This window comes from Micromonas commoda, chromosome 9 (assembly GCF_000090985.2).
Source record: "Micromonas commoda chromosome 9, complete sequence".
Lineage (NCBI taxonomy): Eukaryota > Viridiplantae > Chlorophyta > Mamiellophyceae > Mamiellales > Mamiellaceae > Micromonas > Micromonas commoda.
In genome coordinates, this window is record NC_013046.1 from 133,439 (window position 1) to 149,361 (window position 15,923).

At 66.9% G+C, this 15,923-nt stretch overlaps 9 protein-coding genes across 9 annotated transcripts; 5 read left to right on the top strand and 4 right to left on the bottom strand.

The window, feature by feature from the left end:
* Positions 1-73: 73 nt before the first annotated feature.
* On the bottom strand, positions 74-987 carry MICPUN_61082 (predicted protein). Its single transcript, XM_002504425.1, has 3 exons — positions 895-987; positions 623-752; positions 74-404 (listed from the first exon to the last, which is right to left on the bottom strand). The coding sequence occupies exons 1-3, from the start codon at positions 949-951 to the stop codon at positions 250-252; spliced, it is 342 nt and encodes a 113-aa protein (XP_002504471.1). The 5' UTR covers positions 952-987; the 3' UTR covers positions 74-249.
* Positions 988-1,195: 208 nt separating this feature from the next.
* Positions 1,196-1,807, top strand: MOG1 (predicted protein; the record flags this gene model as incomplete). The annotated part of the gene is made up of 1 exon (XM_002504113.1): positions 1,196-1,807. One exon carries the CDS (start codon positions 1,196-1,198, stop codon positions 1,805-1,807), a length of 612 nt encoding a protein of 203 aa, XP_002504159.1.
* A 158-nt stretch (positions 1,808-1,965) lies between these two features.
* On the bottom strand, positions 1,966-3,735 carry TSHA (voltage-gated ion channel superfamily; the record flags this gene model as incomplete). The annotated part of the gene is made up of 2 exons (XM_002504426.1): positions 1,966-3,461; positions 3,603-3,735. The coding sequence occupies 2 exons, from the start codon at positions 3,733-3,735 to the stop codon at positions 1,966-1,968; spliced, it is 1,629 nt and encodes a 542-aa protein (XP_002504472.1).
* Positions 3,736-4,289: 554 nt separating this feature from the next.
* CCT1 (predicted protein) lies at positions 4,290-4,956 on the top strand (the record flags this gene model as incomplete). Its single annotated transcript, XM_002504114.1, has 2 exons — positions 4,290-4,588; positions 4,722-4,956. The coding sequence occupies 2 exons, from the start codon at positions 4,290-4,292 to the stop codon at positions 4,951-4,953; spliced, it is 531 nt and encodes a 176-aa protein (XP_002504160.1). The 3' UTR covers positions 4,954-4,956.
* A 1,264-nt stretch (positions 4,957-6,220) lies between these two features.
* Positions 6,221-11,914, top strand: MICPUN_61086 (predicted protein; the record flags this gene model as incomplete). The annotated part of the gene is made up of 2 exons (XM_002504115.1): positions 6,221-8,931; positions 8,989-11,914. 2 exons carry the CDS (start codon positions 6,221-6,223, stop codon positions 11,912-11,914), a joined length of 5,637 nt encoding a protein of 1,878 aa, XP_002504161.1.
* A 197-nt stretch (positions 11,915-12,111) lies between these two features.
* Positions 12,112-13,008, top strand: MICPUN_61087 (predicted protein; the record flags this gene model as incomplete). Its single annotated transcript, XM_002504116.1, has 1 exon — positions 12,112-13,008. The coding sequence occupies one exon, from the start codon at positions 12,112-12,114 to the stop codon at positions 13,006-13,008; it is 897 nt and encodes a 298-aa protein (XP_002504162.1).
* A 74-nt stretch (positions 13,009-13,082) lies between these two features.
* Positions 13,083-13,811, bottom strand: MICPUN_61088 (predicted protein; the record flags this gene model as incomplete). Its single annotated transcript, XM_002504427.1, has 1 exon — positions 13,083-13,811. The coding sequence occupies one exon, from the start codon at positions 13,809-13,811 to the stop codon at positions 13,083-13,085; it is 729 nt and encodes a 242-aa protein (XP_002504473.1).
* A 77-nt stretch (positions 13,812-13,888) lies between these two features.
* MICPUN_108852 (predicted protein) lies at positions 13,889-15,093 on the bottom strand. Its single transcript, XM_002504428.1, has one exon. It carries the CDS (start codon positions 15,039-15,041, stop codon positions 13,917-13,919), a length of 1,125 nt encoding a protein of 374 aa, XP_002504474.1. The 5' UTR covers positions 15,042-15,093; the 3' UTR covers positions 13,889-13,916.
* Positions 15,094-15,229: 136 nt separating this feature from the next.
* MICPUN_61090 (predicted protein) lies at positions 15,230-15,914 on the top strand (the record flags this gene model as incomplete). The annotated part of the gene is made up of 2 exons (XM_002504117.1): positions 15,230-15,264; positions 15,533-15,914. 2 exons carry the CDS (start codon positions 15,230-15,232, stop codon positions 15,912-15,914), a joined length of 417 nt encoding a protein of 138 aa, XP_002504163.1.
* Between the last annotated feature and the right edge of the window lie 9 nt (positions 15,915-15,923).

Genomic DNA, 15,923 nt, shown 5'->3' on the forward strand with positions numbered 1-15,923 from the left:
ACAGTGGCAGTTCGAAGGGGGGGCGACTGGGTCCCCCGCGGGCGCTGTACCGCGCGGGGACGGCGTGACGAACGATCGTAATCAACCTCGTCGTGTTCGTCGTTACAAACGACGCCGAGGTCACCAAACGCGACCGGCGCGGGCGTCCTAAATGTCTAAGCAGCATCAGTCTAGGCACCACACATCCCGTAAGCCCTCGCCAAGTCGCCACCCACTGCGAAGCACAAGCGCTGTCGGTTCAACCGCCGCTTACTTCTTGTCGTCATTTTTCCTCTGGGGGCGGACGCGCTTGGGGGGCTCGCGGATGCGGCGAGCCTCCACGGAGCGCACGCGCACAACCTTGGAGTGGATGGCCGCGGAGATGCAGTAGTACACCTTGCGGTAGAGCTTGGGGAGCACGTAGGCTGTGGAGGTGGGGAAAGGGGAGGATGTTGGGTCAGTCTCTCTGGTCCTGAAAGGGTCCGCGTGCGGTCGGGACGGGGTGAGACGATCGCGACGTCACGGTGACGCGGCGCCTCGTCGATGCTGACCGCGATCGATCGCGCGAACGACGCGAGGAAGCGCGCGCGTCGCCGCGGGAGCCGCGCGTGGGGGTTGTTTTTTTCTAGGGTTGCAAACTCACAGTCGTAGACGCAGGACTCCTGGAGATCGCGGATGGCCGCGGACTCGACGATGTTGCGAACGAGGAAGCGCTTCACCGCCTTGTCCTTGGGCACCATGGAGCCGGAGGCCTCGCAGAACACGCGCTTGACCTGTTGGGACGAACGGGGGATGATGGTCAGCGTCGTCTTCGGGGCGGCACGAGGGATCGGTTTTTCCTCTCAAGCCCTAAAATCGCGAGCGGAGGCCGACGGGGCGTCGCCGGAAAGGGCGCGGCGGCGGGCGTGTACTCACGTGACCACGGGCACCCGCGGGCTTGTTGCGGCCGTTGGCGCGTCGCTTCTTGGGCATGTTGTCGTCTAACTGTTGTCCTGCGTCGGTGCGCGAGGCGATAGAGGGATGGAGCTCCGCGGAGGATGGAAACTTATTGGCGAGAACCTCAGTTTCCGCTCGAAAAGCTGACGGTCTGTTGCTTGAGTTAATTTATACGGGACGAATGCCTGGTATCGAAGCCAGGCCAGTTTTCCTGGGGAGCAGCGCTGCGACAGAGGTAAAAGTTGTCCGAGCGAGCACACATCGTCGCGCGCCTTCTCCGATGACCACAGACGCGTCGAGGAAGGTGCCGCTGTTCGGCGGCGCCATCAGCGCGCACCTCCCAACCCGCTACGTCGACGTCAGCGACTTCCGCCCGGTTCCCGACAACCAGGAAGTCTGGACGGACGCGAGCGTGGACGAGAGCGTCATCGTCGAGATCTTGGAGAGGGTCGAGGAGGGCCCGAGCGACGCCGAGGGGGGCGCGGCGGGATGGTTCTGGGAGGACCTCGCGGCGGTGAGCGAGTGCGGTCCGAACGACGCGCATCTGATGTCCGTGACGCGCCTCTCGAGCGAGCACCTGCCGGCGATGAACGGTCGGTTCGCCGCCGCGTCCGTCGCGGTGGGCACCATGAAGATGGCCAAAGGGAGGGAACGGGGCGACGAACGCGTCAACGTCGTGGAGGTGACGTTGGCCAACATCAGGCTGCCCGAGGTGGGCACCGACTTGCTGGTCACCGTCAATCGGCCGTTGGTCGTCGCCCCGGGGAGCAGCGCCGCGGCGACGACGGGCGCGGGGGTGATCGGGACGGGCGGCGAGGGCTGGTCGGCGCTGCGAAGCATCTTAGAAACCTTCTCCGTCGACGACTGGTCTCTCTTCGGCTACGGCGACTGAGCGGCGGCGACGGGGTGGATGTGGTGTTCTCACGTGGCATAGGCGCGGCGTGTGACGATCGGCGACGGCGACGGGTGGAAGACGGCGACGGGGACTCGTCGTGGTTTACGTTACGTCGTTGTTGATGCGATGACACGTTAAAAGTCGCGAATATTATATCAGGGCGTCTTGGGGACGTCGTCGTCCTCGTCCTCGTCCTCGTCCCCCTCCAGGATACCCTCCAGCTTCTCCGCCTCCAGATCCGACGCGTTCATCCCCGCCTCCTCGGTGAACTTGGCGTAGATCGAGCTGAAGTTGCTGCCGATGACGGTGATGGGCAGCGCGATGACGACGATGCCGAAGATCATGACGATCGCCGCGAGGATCTTTCCGAGGGGCTGCGTGGGCACCACGTCTCCGTACCCCACGGTGGTCATCGTCACCAGACACCACCAGAACGAGGTGGGGATCGAGTCGTACGGTGACTGCTCGTACACCGTCTCGCACGTCCCGCTCTTCTTGTACGAGTACGGGCAGCTGAACCACGCCTCGGCGGGGTAGGACGCCTCCCCCGGCGCGTAAGTGGCCGGGTCGATCCACTTGCACGGCTCGGCGAGGCCCGAGTCCAGGGTCCAGTTTGACGTCGCGAGGGTCCAGGGCGTCGGTCCCTTGACCGCGGGTCCCACCGACGCGTCCGCCTTCACCGGGCAGTAGTAGTAGTACTCCCTCATCCACATCTTGAGATCGTCGTTCCACTTACCCCGCTCCACGTAGTAGATGAGCGAGCTGAAGATGATCGTCGCGATGGACGTGAAAAAGACGAGCATGTACAGCGGTCGGCTGGAGCGGCTCATCGTGGTGGCGAACACCGTGAGGGATCCGCGCGACACCTTGAACAGCCTGAACACGCGCACGAGCCTGACGACGCGGAAGACGGACAGGCCGGGGATGGCGACGCCCGCAAGTATGAGCTCGAGCCAAAACGGCAGGATGGCGACCAGGTCGACGCAGTTCATCGTGTCGTTGAAGTACTCGTTTCGTTTCGGCGTGGACCACAGCCGCAACAGAAACTCCAAGGTGAAGCACGCGATGCACGACGCCTCCATGATGAACCACTTGGACGTGAACGCCATCTCGTGCTCGTAGTACTGCGGCAGCGTCTCGATGCAAAACGTCGCGGTGCTGAACACGATGAGCGCGAGCATGAACATGGTGAAACGAAGAGCCCACGGGGAAGAGCTCGGATCGTCCAGAAACCTCCACGTCTTCTCGCGAAAGTCGAGCTCCGGCGAGCCCTTGCCCAGCATCTTCTTCGCCCACTCGATGGACTCCTTCTGCAGTTTCTCGTCCACGACGGGTTCCGACTCATTTTCGTCGGATTTGTCGTCGACATCATTTGTCGTGAACTTGGCCGTCCTCGCCGAGGCTGGGGTGACGGTGAAGTAATCCTCGGGCCCGAGCTGCAGGTCCGCCTGCAGCATCCGCGCCTCGGCCGCCGCCACCTCTGCCTCGGCCTCCATCACCGGGTCCCTCACCTCGACGACGCGCCCGTTGTCGACTTCGCCGATCGCGAAACCCTCGTACGCCACGCCGTACTCCCTGTCGCGCAGCATGAACGAACGCTCGTCCAGCTTGACCGCGTCGGGGAACTCCCTCCCTTCGTCCGTGTAGAACGCTGCGATGGGTACGAATGAGGTGGGCGGGAGGTCAGTCGCGGGTGCAGACGGGCGCGCGGTGGGGCGGGGACCGGAGCTCGGGTCGAGACGCGGAGCGAACAATCAAATCCGAGCGGCCGGGGAAAATTCAACTGACTCACCCTTCTTGTGCGCCGCGAGCAGGTCCGCGAACGTGCCCGACTTTTGCCATTTCACCCGCTTCATCCTATTGCCGGTGGCGAGGAAGATGTGGACCTCCGACGACACGCCCGCGGCCTTCCGAAGCGTCTCCATCTCGCCACCGTCCTCCCACCCGAATTCACCGCCCCTTCGGGAATCCGCGAGCTTCCCTCTGACAAACCCGCCTGACGACGCGGGGGGGCAATTTCAACCTTCCCGCGCTGCTACGCACACCGCCGTGCGCCTTTAGTGCGAAGGTTTGGGACCACGACGACCGTCCCGTGCCTTCGATCGACCGATGCGTGCGCCTCGCCCACCGCGCCGTTGCCTCTGGTCGGCCGCGGCGAACTACGATCCCGGTCGAGAGCGCAGGGAAGGCCGTTGGTGGTTGGGCAGGTTGGCAGTCCTGTCTGGCTTTGTTGGCTGGGAAAATCTTTCCTGGCTGCAACCGAAAATTTCGCGTATTTCCGGTGTGGTGCTATGGACAAACAGTTAAAAACCTCGAATCCATGTCAGCAAGTTAATTCTTCGCGACAACCAGCTTGAATGCGCGTGCAAGGTTCGCCAATTGTTGTTAAGACGAGCTTATCCAAATCCGGTTGGGGAAATCCAGTTGTTACCGCTCGGGAGATCTCGGCGTCCGCGCCACTCCCACCCGCCCGCGAGCCATGTTCACCTTGACCGCATCCGCGGCGCACGCCCGCGCCCACGCGGTTCCATCTGCGTCCACATCATCCCCCATCCGCGCCCCGACCCGCGTCGTTCGCGTCGCCCCCTTCGCGCGATCCCCCTCGACGCGTTACGCGCGATCGTCGCACGTCGCCAAGATGGGGATGGACACCGGGAACCCGTTCGTGGACGGCTGGCTGGACCTCACCGACACCGTGAGCGGCGGCGGGAAGGACCTCGGCGTGAGCGAGCTCGCGGAGAAACTGGGAAAGGACATCTACATGGACATCAACGGCTGGTGAGTACTTACTTTAGCGCCCGCGACGCACCCTTTGGATTTTGTCACGAAAAGATTTGGTCACCCTCCTCGGCGAATCGGCGGCTCACCCCGTCACGGCGACCTTGACCTTCGACGTTCCTCCACCGCGCAGGCACCTGTTCCTGCGAGACGCCAAGTACCACGTCCCGCTCGCGCGCATCGTCCAGTCCACCATCGCGAACGACGGCAACAGGTTCGAGGAGCCGTCCATCGAGAACATCCTCAAGAACTGCCCGGTGAAGATCGGAGGAGGCAAGTCGAAGGTGATGCTGCACGACCTGATGCCCAACATCGTGGTGCAGGACTTCATGAAGATCTGCGAACGGTACGCGGACGACCTGTGATGACGTTCGAGCGAGCGGAGGCGTAGCGGATAGCGCGTTTAAAGCACTCGCGGACGCTTCTTCACGCGGTCCAAGAGAAACAAACACCCTCTCGCGGTCCAAGCAAGAGAAACTTCCACGTACTCGCCCGGGTTCGCCACTTCGTCGCGCGCGAGGTGGCGATGACGAAGTCCAAGGCGGGTATCAAGGCTGAGCAGCGTGAGCTCACGCCGTTAAGTTTCAACGTGCGTCGCCAAAACCCCGTTCGCCCCGCCTGCTAGAGCGCGCCTGACCCCCAACGATCCCAACGCCCCAACTCGCCAGGCTCTTTTCACCGTCATCTTCCAGATCCTTGACGAGCGCGGAGAGGGCAAGACCATGTGACCCTCGGAGGCGCCTCGAAGCGAACGCTTCGAGAAGATGATGCGCGGCGTCGCGAACCACCCGTGGAGAGAGTACATGGACGCCACGAGGGAGGTCGCGAGACGCGCGGCCGCGATGGACCTCCTCGAGATCACGCAGAAGGGCAAAGTCGTGGACCCGAGCTCGTTCAAGGGCCCGATTCGCCTGCGACGGAAACGGTGGGGAGCTCTGTTGGACGAACGCTCGAGGCGCGAGTGCGCGTCGAGGTGGCGACGCGAGCGCGACGGAGAGGAGGGCGCGCGAGGGTGCCAGCGACGCGAGACGCCGAAGGTCGATTCGGCGCCCGCGTCGAAGAGACGCAAGACGGAGGAGGTAGACGAGTCGACGCCTGAAGATGCATGATTCGTTTCAACCGCAGTGACGACGGCGTCGGGGCAACCGCGCTCACCCGCGAGCGCGTCTCCGCCGTCCGATACCGGATCCGCGTCGTCGATCGCGTCGCGCCGCGTCGACCGCGTCAGCGCCCGATGGACGCGCGACGACGGTAGCGCACACGAGCCGGCGCGATGAGCGCTAGTGGATAGACTAACAACATGTCTCACACGTGGCACCGCTCGCCCACCAGCCAGCTCTCGCCCCACGAACTCTGCGCGCCAGCCAGATGCCGCCCGCTCGCAAATATTTTATTCCTCTCCCGAGGGTGCCTCAGGTCCGTCGCGGTCACAGCGAGCCGCGCGAGCTGAAGCGCGCGCGCCGCCGACGGTGTCTCGAGGCGCGCTTTCATCCGGGCGCACACGCGCGCGCGTCTCTCCCACCCCCGGCGAGCGAGGGTCGTTTGCCCCCGAGGACGGACGGGGGGCGAAAGCCTTTGAAACGCGAATTTCGCACCCGAGCGCGCGACTCGCGAGGAGACGCGTGAGTCGCGATGGGTACCTGGGCGGCGATGGCTCCGGCCGTCGCCCTCGCGCCCCGACGCGATGGAACGCCGCTGCCGGGAACGTCGAGCGGTATCGGGGGCAGGCCGCACGTCGCGCTGCGCCAGCCGCTGCCCCGGTACGCGCGCCGGGCCGTCTCCCCCAACCGCGTGAGGCCCGGCGAGGCTGGAGGCTTCACCATCGTGCGCTCCGCCCGGCGCGGTGACAAATACCCGTGGGCGCGCGACGAGGATGACCCCCCGCGCGTCGACGACGTTCGCGTCGACGATGGATCCATCGCGAGGCTCCCGCGCGCTCGGCGCGCGACCGGCGCGAGGCTCGTCGCGGCGCGGCGCTCGCCCTCGCCCGACCGCGCTCGGTCGGTCCGCCTGCGATGCCTGCCTCCGAGCGACGACGCCGCGGGCCACCTCGCGCCCGACGACGACGACGCCGCCGCGAAGGACGGCGCGGCGACGCCCGAGTCCGGCGACGCGACGCCGTCGAAGGACGCGGGGAGCGAAGCGCCGTCGGACGCCGCCGACTCCGACGCGTCGTCGTCGACCACCGCGCGAATCTCGGAGGAGGAGAAGACGAAGAAACAGACGGGGGAGAAGACGAAAAAGGACGACGAGGAGGAACGCGCGGGATTCGAACCCGCGACCGGCGGGGACGCGATACCGTTCGTCATCAAGGGTGCCGCCGGGCCCGCTCCCGACGCCGGCGGCGCCCCCGACGCCGCCGCGGATAAGGAGTCGGACGCCGACGCCGACGCTGGCTCGGTTGTCGTGGACCCGCCGGTGGATAAGGAGCTGGACAGGCGGTCGAAGGTGATGGCCGCGGCGGAGGCTAACGTCCCGCCGTCGCAGCGGGACCCTCGAGCGCAGTCCACGGAAGAGGCGGCCGCGGAGGAGGCCGAGGCCGCCGCCGCCGCCGCGCGGGAGAAGGAGAGGGAGAAGGAGAAGGAGAGGGAAGCGGAGAGGGAAGGGGAGAGCGCGGCCGCCGCTGAATCTTCGCTCGGCATCTCGCGCGAGACGAGGCGCGAATTCGCGGAGAGCGGCTCGTTCGACGAGGCCGAGCTCGCCTCCGTGCCGAACGCCGACCCTCCTTCGGAGCTGCCGGAGACAGAGACGGAGACGGACCCCGCCTCCTCCTCGTCGAAGGACTCGCGATCGACGACGGACCTTCAGTCAGACGACGTCGTGGTGCGGGAGGGCGTGGACCTGTCCGGGACGGTGACCGCCGAGTACACGTTCCCTTCCTCGCTCCAGGGCGCCCCTCGCGCCGACGCCGCCGACGCCTTCAAGCGCGCCTTCGACAAGCAGGACAGACGGCTCAAGAACGAGGAGGAGGCGCTCCGGGAGGCGTTTTCGCAGTACGCCGACGACACGCCGGCGGTCGAGTCGGACGCGCCCGCTTCCGCGACGTCGTCGTTCGCCAGGTTCGACCCGGCGGACAACGACGAGTACACCCCGCGGAGGACGCCCAACGCGAATCGCAGCGGCACCCCGACTGATAAGGACGCGGTGGTGGTGCTCACCGCGCTGGGCGCCATCACCCTCAGCGCTCAAGACGCGGAGGAGTACAAAAAGACGAGCGCGTTTTACAACGGACCGGAACCGAAGCCCAACGAGCCCAGCAAGTCGGTCAACTCGGCGCCCAAGCCCAACAAGAAGGCTGGGCTGAGCGACGAAGGACCGGTGGAGACTGCGGGTAAGGTTCCCAAGGGCATCGCCAGGGGCGGGATCACCAAGCCGAAGCCGAATCCCGATCTTGTCGGCGTGCCGCCGTCCGAGCGAGTTCCGCAGAAAAAGCCGGACCCGGCGCCTTCCGACGCAGACGGCGAAGACGCGGGCCGTCCGGAGGAAGACGTCGATTCGGAGCCGGTGCTGGTCAAGAAGACGGGGGGGGCGCCGGTGGTGGAAGAGGCGGCGAAGGATGCGGAGAAACTGTCAGACGTCAAGCCGGCGGACAAACCGGCCAAGCCCGCGGGGTCGGTCGAGCCGCCGGCGACGGCGACGACGGCGACGACGGCGACGACGGCGGCCGAGGCGCCACCCAAGCCGAGCGGTAACGCGACGGCCGCGCAGCTCCGCGCGACGGGCGAGTCCGCGCCCAAGCCCAAACCCCAAGTCGTCGACGCCAAGGTGGGGGCGGGTGACGGCTCGACGGCGGCGGTGGGCGGCGGCGGGTCTGGGATCGGCGGCGGCGGCGGCGGAGGAGGAGGAGGAGGAGGCGGCGGGGGCGGCGGTGGCGGTCGCGGCGGGGGCGGCGACGACGAGGAAGATCCTGATGAGGTGGACCCCGAGGCGCTTCCCAACCAGATCGTCGCGTTTTTGAGAGTCGCGCTCACGTCGGCTGAGATCGCGTTCGATCGCGTCGTCAAGCGGATCCTGAAGCTGTGGGTGACGCGGGACCCGACGCTGACGGGACGACTGTTCTTCTTCACCGCGGGTGCGTTTCTCTTCGGCACGCTCGCCAAGGTGCTCGGCCCGACGAACCCGCTCGAGTTTGGCAAGGAGTCGCTGTTCTCCACGGTGATGGGGACGAGCCCGCAGTGGGTGTTCAACCGGGAGCAGGGTCCGGTGCAGGCGACGATGGTGACGATGACCAGCGCGTGCATCGCGGCGATCGCGAAGATTCGTCTCGGCAACAACATGGTCCCGCTGTCGCCGTTCATGCACGGCGTGCTCGGACTCCCCGTGGGCTTCATGCTCGTCTTCAGGTGAGTTTATTTTTATTTTCGCATGGGCAATTTGACTGACGTGGTTTTTTTCTATAGGTGGAACAACGCGTACGAGCGTTGGTGGTCCGGTCGAACCGAGCTGGGGCTGCTGCTGATGCACGCGAAGAATCTTGGCGGATCTTTTTGCACCTGGGTCGCGGGAAGCGACCAGCAACTGGCGACCCGCGCCTTGGCGCTCATCTGCGCCCTGAAGGAGTGTGTGGCGGATCGCTTGAACGGAACCATATTAGCGGACGGCCGCGTGATGCTCAACGAGACGACGCTGACCACGCCGCTGCACCCGGATGACCTCGAGGGCCTGTTCGCCGCGGAGAATAAGGTGTTGTACTGCATCGAGTCGCTTCGCAAGTGCATCTTCAAGGCGCACGCTCAGGGTTTGCTGCCGCCGCCCATCCTGGGCGGGATGCAGAACGAGGATCTCTTCAAGATCATGGAGGCGTACGGCGAGTGCGAGAAGGTGGTCAACCAGCCCCCGCCGGGATGCATCATCACGCATCTCAAGTCCACGCTCATGGTGTACATGTGCGCGCTCCCGTTTATCCTTGTGCACGAGGTGGGCGTGCTCGCGGTGGTGCCCACAACCGCGATCCTGTCGTTGGCGCTCTTCGGCACCGAGGCGGCGGCGGAGCAGATCGAGCAACCTTTCGGCAACCGACCGTACCACCTGCCCGTCAGGGCGCTCATCAGGGCCAACACCAGGGACATGGGTCAGACGTCGAGGCCGGTGCTCGGATTTTCCGGCTACGTCAACTCGCCCAGGGCGCAGCCATCGTCGTTTGAGATTCCCTCGATTGGGACCTCTGCGAACGCTGCGAGCGCGGAGGAGGAGGAGGACAAGGCTCTGGACGCGGGGACCGGCGCCCCGTTGCTGTACGGCAGCGCGGACGCGTGGCAAGGCGACGGGCGAGTCGAGGACACGGCTGGCGGCGGAAACGGTGGCGGCGGGGGACTCTTTGGAACGAGATCTTCAAGCGCTTCGGACGCCGCCGGAGGTTCGGCTTCATCCGGTCCGAACGGCTCGAGGACCGGGACCATCACCGTCGTCCAGCCCGCGACGCCGATGGAAGGCGAGCGCCTGACGCTTCCGTGGACGTCCAGGGACGCCGACGACGCCGCAAACCTGGCGCTCGGCATGGAGGCGTCGGAAGGGGAGCGGCTCGGGGGCGACGCGGCGAACGACCTATCGTCGAACACCGCCAACCTCGGCCAGGTGTTCTTCGCGCAGACGGAGTCCAAGCTGAACGACCTAAGGCGGCAGACGGGGTTCGGCGTCGGGGGCAACAAGCAAGCGAACGGCGGCGGAGGAGGCGGAGGAGGCGGAGGAGTTGGAGGAGGAGGAGGAGACAGAGGCTCCGAGGGCGTGTTCAGCTCGGACCACGGGCGCGCGCGATCGCAAAACGGCGGTTCTTCGAACGATTCGTCCAACGGTCACGCGAAGGGCGGCCTCGACCCCTCGGCGCAGCCTTGGGTTCCCAACTACTCGCCCTACTCCTCCGCGGGTAACGGGGCCGGCGCCAAGAAGGCGATGCCCACGTGGAAGACGCAAACGCCGATTGAGGTTTTCGGCGACAACGAGCTCGGCACCTGGGACGGTCACGGGTCCGTGCGGTCGACCAGTCACCGCTACCACGTCGGCGACAAGGCTCGGCGGAACGTGGACTCGCCAAACTCCAAGGGTAACTCGGCCGAGAGGAACGCGAACTCGGCTTCGGGTGGGTCGGCTTCCGCGCCCGGCTCGCCCGTGCGGAGGGGGTTCGACTTTGGGCAGTTTGTCACCTCGCCGTTGGGCCTGGCGCCCGTGGCGATGCACGGGTTGGACTTTGGGGGTGGCGGATTCGCGAGCAAGGCGAACGGCGCCCCGGGCTCGCCCGCTCGATCGTCCGGCCTCGGCAACGGCCTCGCGCGCACGTCGAGCCTGGACAGGAACGCCCTCGGCGGCACAGCCGGCGGCGGGTCCTCGTCCCCCTCCGCCGGCACAGCCGGCGGCGGCTTTGACTTTTCCAACCGGTCCGCCGCGCAGTCCGCGTCAACGCGCACGGCGGACACCCTCTTCGGCACCGAAGCCGCGGGCGCGAGCAGGAGCGTCTTCACCGCCGGGTCCGCGACGACGTTCGGGTCGTCCGCCGCCGGTTCGTCTTCCCGCGACGGTTCGACTTCCCTCGGGTCTTCACTCGGGTCTCAGGGTCTTCACTCCTCGGGTCTCGACCGACGGAGCGCCGCGGGTGCTGGTTTGGAGGGCGTATCTCCGACGCGTTCGACGGCGGATAAGGGCGGGCCGGATAAGAACGGCGCCGTTAACGGCGCAATGGAGCACGCGGACTCCGTGCGGACGTGGTCCGGGAAGGACGCGCGTCGCGCCGCGTCGGCGCTGAGCAACAGCGGCCTCTTCAGCCAGCGGGAGGCGGCGGCTTCGCAGAGCGCGCGTAAGAGCGCGAGGCGCATGGCTCGCACTCAAAGCGTCGGAAACTTCGCGCGCGTCTCCGAAACGGAGGGTGGCGGTCCGTCGTCTCCGGGCGGCGGTTCATCTTCCAGGGGGGACGAGGACGGTTCATCTTCCCCGGGGGGCGACGGCGTCGAGCGTTCAACGACGTTCAACAACGTCATACCGAGAAACGCGAGCGCCGCGTCTTTCCTCGACGCGGATTCGTCCGTCAGACCCGCCATATGGGACGTGTTCGGCGACGACGCGACGCTCGGAGGGACGACCGTTTCGACGACCGTTACGAACGGTGGGACGCGCGCGAACGGGTCACACGCGAACGGGTCCCACGCGAACGGCGGCGGCGGCGGCGCGACGAACGGCGTCGTCGGCGCGAGCGGCGGAACCGAAAGCGTTAAAAAGTCGTCGAAGAAGTCGGCTCGAAGTCGCGAGGCGTACGTGGACGGCGCGGCGGCGGTGGAGGCGGCGGCGGCGACGCCCAGGCGGCACAAGTCCGGCAAGCCCCCGAGGTGGGTGAACTGATGCGCGCAAGCGAGATGGCGTCTTGAGGTTTGATTGATTCTATTCGTTACGTTCGGTCACTCGCGCGAGAGCGATTCGGGGCACTTTTCGCGCTGAACAGAAGCACCTCGGGCATTCCAGATTTCCCCTGCTTGCCTTCTCCTTGGATCACACTTATCCGCACCCGGACGGCGCCCCGTTCGCCGCCGACCGCATCGATGGCCATGAGCGTCGCGACGCCCACCGCCCACGCGGCCGCGCGTCACATCCCCGTCGCCGCGGCGCGTCGCCTCGCCGCGTCGCGCTCCGCCGCGGTCGCGCCCCTCCGCCGCGCGCTCCTCGCGCCCCGATCGTCGCGCGTCCAGATGCCCGCGCGTCACAGCCGCTCGAACCACGGCATCGTCACCGCGGGATGGAACGACTTCACGTGGGGCTCGGGCTCTGTCGTCACCAACGAGCCCGCCGCCCCCGACGGCGGCCTCCGGTCCATCGTGCTCAAGGTGGACGGCGAGATGGCCAAGGGGTACGCCAAGCCCGGGCAGTTTTGCCAGCTTCGAGCCGCCGACGACGGCAAGCCCGCGTTTATCGCCATCGCGTCCCCGCCGGACGCGGACGCCGGCACGTTCGAGCTCCTCGTCAAGCGATCGGACGGCACCGCGGGGGAGATCTGCGACATGTCCCCAGGCGACGTCGTCCAGATGTCACCGCCCATGGGTCCCGGCTTCGACATGGACAAGGCGCCCGCGTCCGAGTGTCCAAACGCTTTGCTCTTCGCGACGGGCAGCGGCATCTCGCCGATCCGCGCGCTCATTCGGAGCGGCGTCCTCGTCGGCAGGAACGTCACGCTCTATTACGGCACCGCGTCCCCGACGTACACCGCGTTCATGGACGAGTTCGAGGACTGGGAGGCGCGAGGCGTGCGAGTGCGACACGTGCAGTCGCGGGTGGGCGGGCCGCCGACGTACGTGCAGGACGCGCTGAAGGAGGACGCGGAGAACATCGACGGCGCGTCGACGTGCGCGGTGCTCGTGGGTCAGAAGGAGATGACGACCGCGGTGATCGAGGTGCTGGAGGGCGCGGGGGTGGCCAAGGAGCGCTGCATCATGAACTTCTAAACTAACGACGTCGATCCGACTTTTATTCTGTTTATGAGTACGCGAGTGTTATTCGGTGTTATTCGCTCGACGACTCAGTCGTGTAGATCGTTGAGGTACGCCAGGAGGTTGGCCCGCTGGTCCTCCAGCGCCAGATCCTGCTTGCTCTTGTCCACCTTCATCTTGATCCGCTTGCCGCTCACGGCGCTGATCCTGTGGTCGTCGCGGTCGCCGCTTTTGCGCTTGTGCTTCTTGTCCTTCCTGTCCTTCCTGTCCTTCTTGTCCTTCTTGTCCTTCTTGTGCTTCTTGTGGTGATGATGGTGGTGCGACGATTCCCTCTTCTCGTCCTTGGCGCGAGTTTCCTCCCCGCCGCCGCCACCGCCCCCGCGCGCGTCGCGAGACCTATCCCGATACTCGTCGCCACGGCGCCTTCTCTCCGTACCCTCCCAACGGCGGTCGCGATGGCTATGATGATGCCGATCCCTAGACCCATCCCGTCCACCGCCCGCGTCCCTCGAGCCCTCCCCGCTCCGCCTTCGGTCCTCGGGCGGGCGCGAGTCCCGCGGGTCTCGTTCCCTGCCCCGGTGGGCATCGCGCGATCCGCGACGTTCGCGGCGTCGATCGTCGTCCCACCCGCGACGCCCGTCGCGCGATCGGGAGGAAAAAGACGAGGAGGAGGAGGAGGAGGACGACGCGTCGTGTCGGCGTTCTCGCCGCCCGTAGTCGCGGTCCCTGCTCCGGCTCCGGCTCCTGCCACGCGGCGCGCGATCGCGATCGTCGCCCCGCCCCGCCCCGCCCATCGCGTCGGAGTACATCGGAGCCATGGCCGAGACGCGAGCGGATGATGGATGCGGGTCACCTCGCTTTCGCCAAAAATACAAGTGCGCGTGACAACCAACAACCTTCGGTGGACAATGAATAAAGACGACTCACTCCTCTCTCCTCTCCCCGCCGCCCTCGCGCGTCCCGAGGAAGCTCGGCAGCGTCTCGCCCCGAAACTTCGGCGCCGCGAACCCGTCGCCGTCCACGGAACCCTCGCCGCCACCCGCGGGGATCGAACCCGCGACGCCACCGTTCCCCGACCGACGCCCAAACGCCTCTGCCCGCAGCGCCTCAGCCGCGAGACCCATGCCCTCACCGATCGTCCCCGGGCTCGAACCCGCGCTCGCGGAACGACCAAACGCGGCGCCCCATCCAGCCTCCGCCCTTCGAATCGCCACCGCCAACTCTTCCCTGTCGAGCCTCAGGCCTTGCACGGACGCGAGCTCGATCCTGAAATGGCCCGGGGGCTCGACGCCGCCCCCCGCCACCGCCAAACCGAGCCCGACCACCTTGCTCTTGCTCATCTCGTACTCGTGCTCCAGGACGCCGCCGCGCCACGTCTTCAGGAACCTGCCGATGGGCAGGACGACGTCCGCCCATGTGTCTTTTGGGGCGAAAAGGAAGCACTGCCAGAGGTCTTCTTTCCCGCCGGTGACCCAGTTGTCGGTTCGGATGGACGCGACGTACTTTCGTCCGTCGGATCGTACCCTGTACCGCAGCGCGGTGAAGGCGTCGAGGTCGATGAACTCGCCCGCGGGCAGGTCCTTGGTGCTGCACCCCGCGAAGCCGCTGCGCTTGAGGGATTTCGTCACCCTCGGCGCGTCGGCACCCCCGCCCGAGGATCCCCCGCCCGACGACGACGAAGGTTCGAGCTCTTCGGCACCCCGATCGATGGCTTTGGTGACGGTCGCGCCCGACCACGGGTCGATCTGCGGCTCGGCGCCCGGCGCGGGCTCCAGCGCGGGTAACGGACGCGCGATGTCGGTGCTGAGCGTTCCCTCGAGCACCATCGCCCCGACGTCGCCGTCCTCCGCGCCCTCCGGTCGGGGCCGCCACGAGACGGACGCCGCGCTCATCCCCCCGTGCGACGCGTCGGACCACGCGCGCCATTTGGACTCGACGTCGCCGGCTTCCCTGAAGGACACGAAGACCTCCCGCGACGCGGGGGCGACGTCCTGGACGTCCTTCAGCCATCGAAGAGCCCGTCGGGCGAGGCTGCCCGCGAGAGCCATGTCGCGACGGCGCGGCGCCGCGCGTCGAGCGTCTGTCGCCGCGCCCGGATCTCTCTCCACTCGTTCAATGAATCAATCGTCTCGCCGCCAAACTCTACTTGTATGAGTACAAGTAGAAGAGGGAACGCGCAAGAGGGGTCGCGCTCACTCCCCACCGAGCGAAGCAGTTTAACGAGGAGATCGCTCACATGGACGGCGACGGCGACTACGACGGCGGCGATGGGTGCGTGCCCGGACGCCGAACCCGAGACCCGGACCCGGTTTTCCCGCGCGCGCCACGCGGCGCGTCGATCGGCGCCCGGCGCGGCGCGAGAAAGATCCCTAGGACGACCCGCCCGAACTCCGCCGACAATCCAGCCCCACCGCCGCGACCGCGTCCCGCCGCCCCATCGACCCGACCCCGCGCGCGTCCCCGCCGATGCTACGTATCGTTCCCGTCTTGTCACCGCGCGCTGACCGGACCGCGTCCCCGCTCTCCCACCCCTGTGCAGCGCCTACGACTACGACGAGCCCGCGGGCGGCGACGACGAACCGGAGGCTGAGGATGCGGAGATGCCCGAGGGGGGCGTCGAGGTGCTCGAGCACGCCCCTCAGCAGGGCGGCGGCGCCGTCACCGAGCGCACCACCACGCCGTACATGACCAAGTACGAGCGCGCGCGCATCCTCGGAACCCGCGCGCTGCAGATCTCGATGAACGCGCCGGTGCTGGTGCAGCTGGACGGTGAGACGGATCCGCTGGAGATTGCCGGGAAGGAGCTTCGAGAGAAGCGGATCCCGTTCACGGTGAGACGGTACCTACCCGACGGGTCGTGGGAGGACTGGGGCGTGGACGAGCTCATCGTGGAGGACCCGGACAGGCGCAGGGGGCTCTGAGATGAGCTC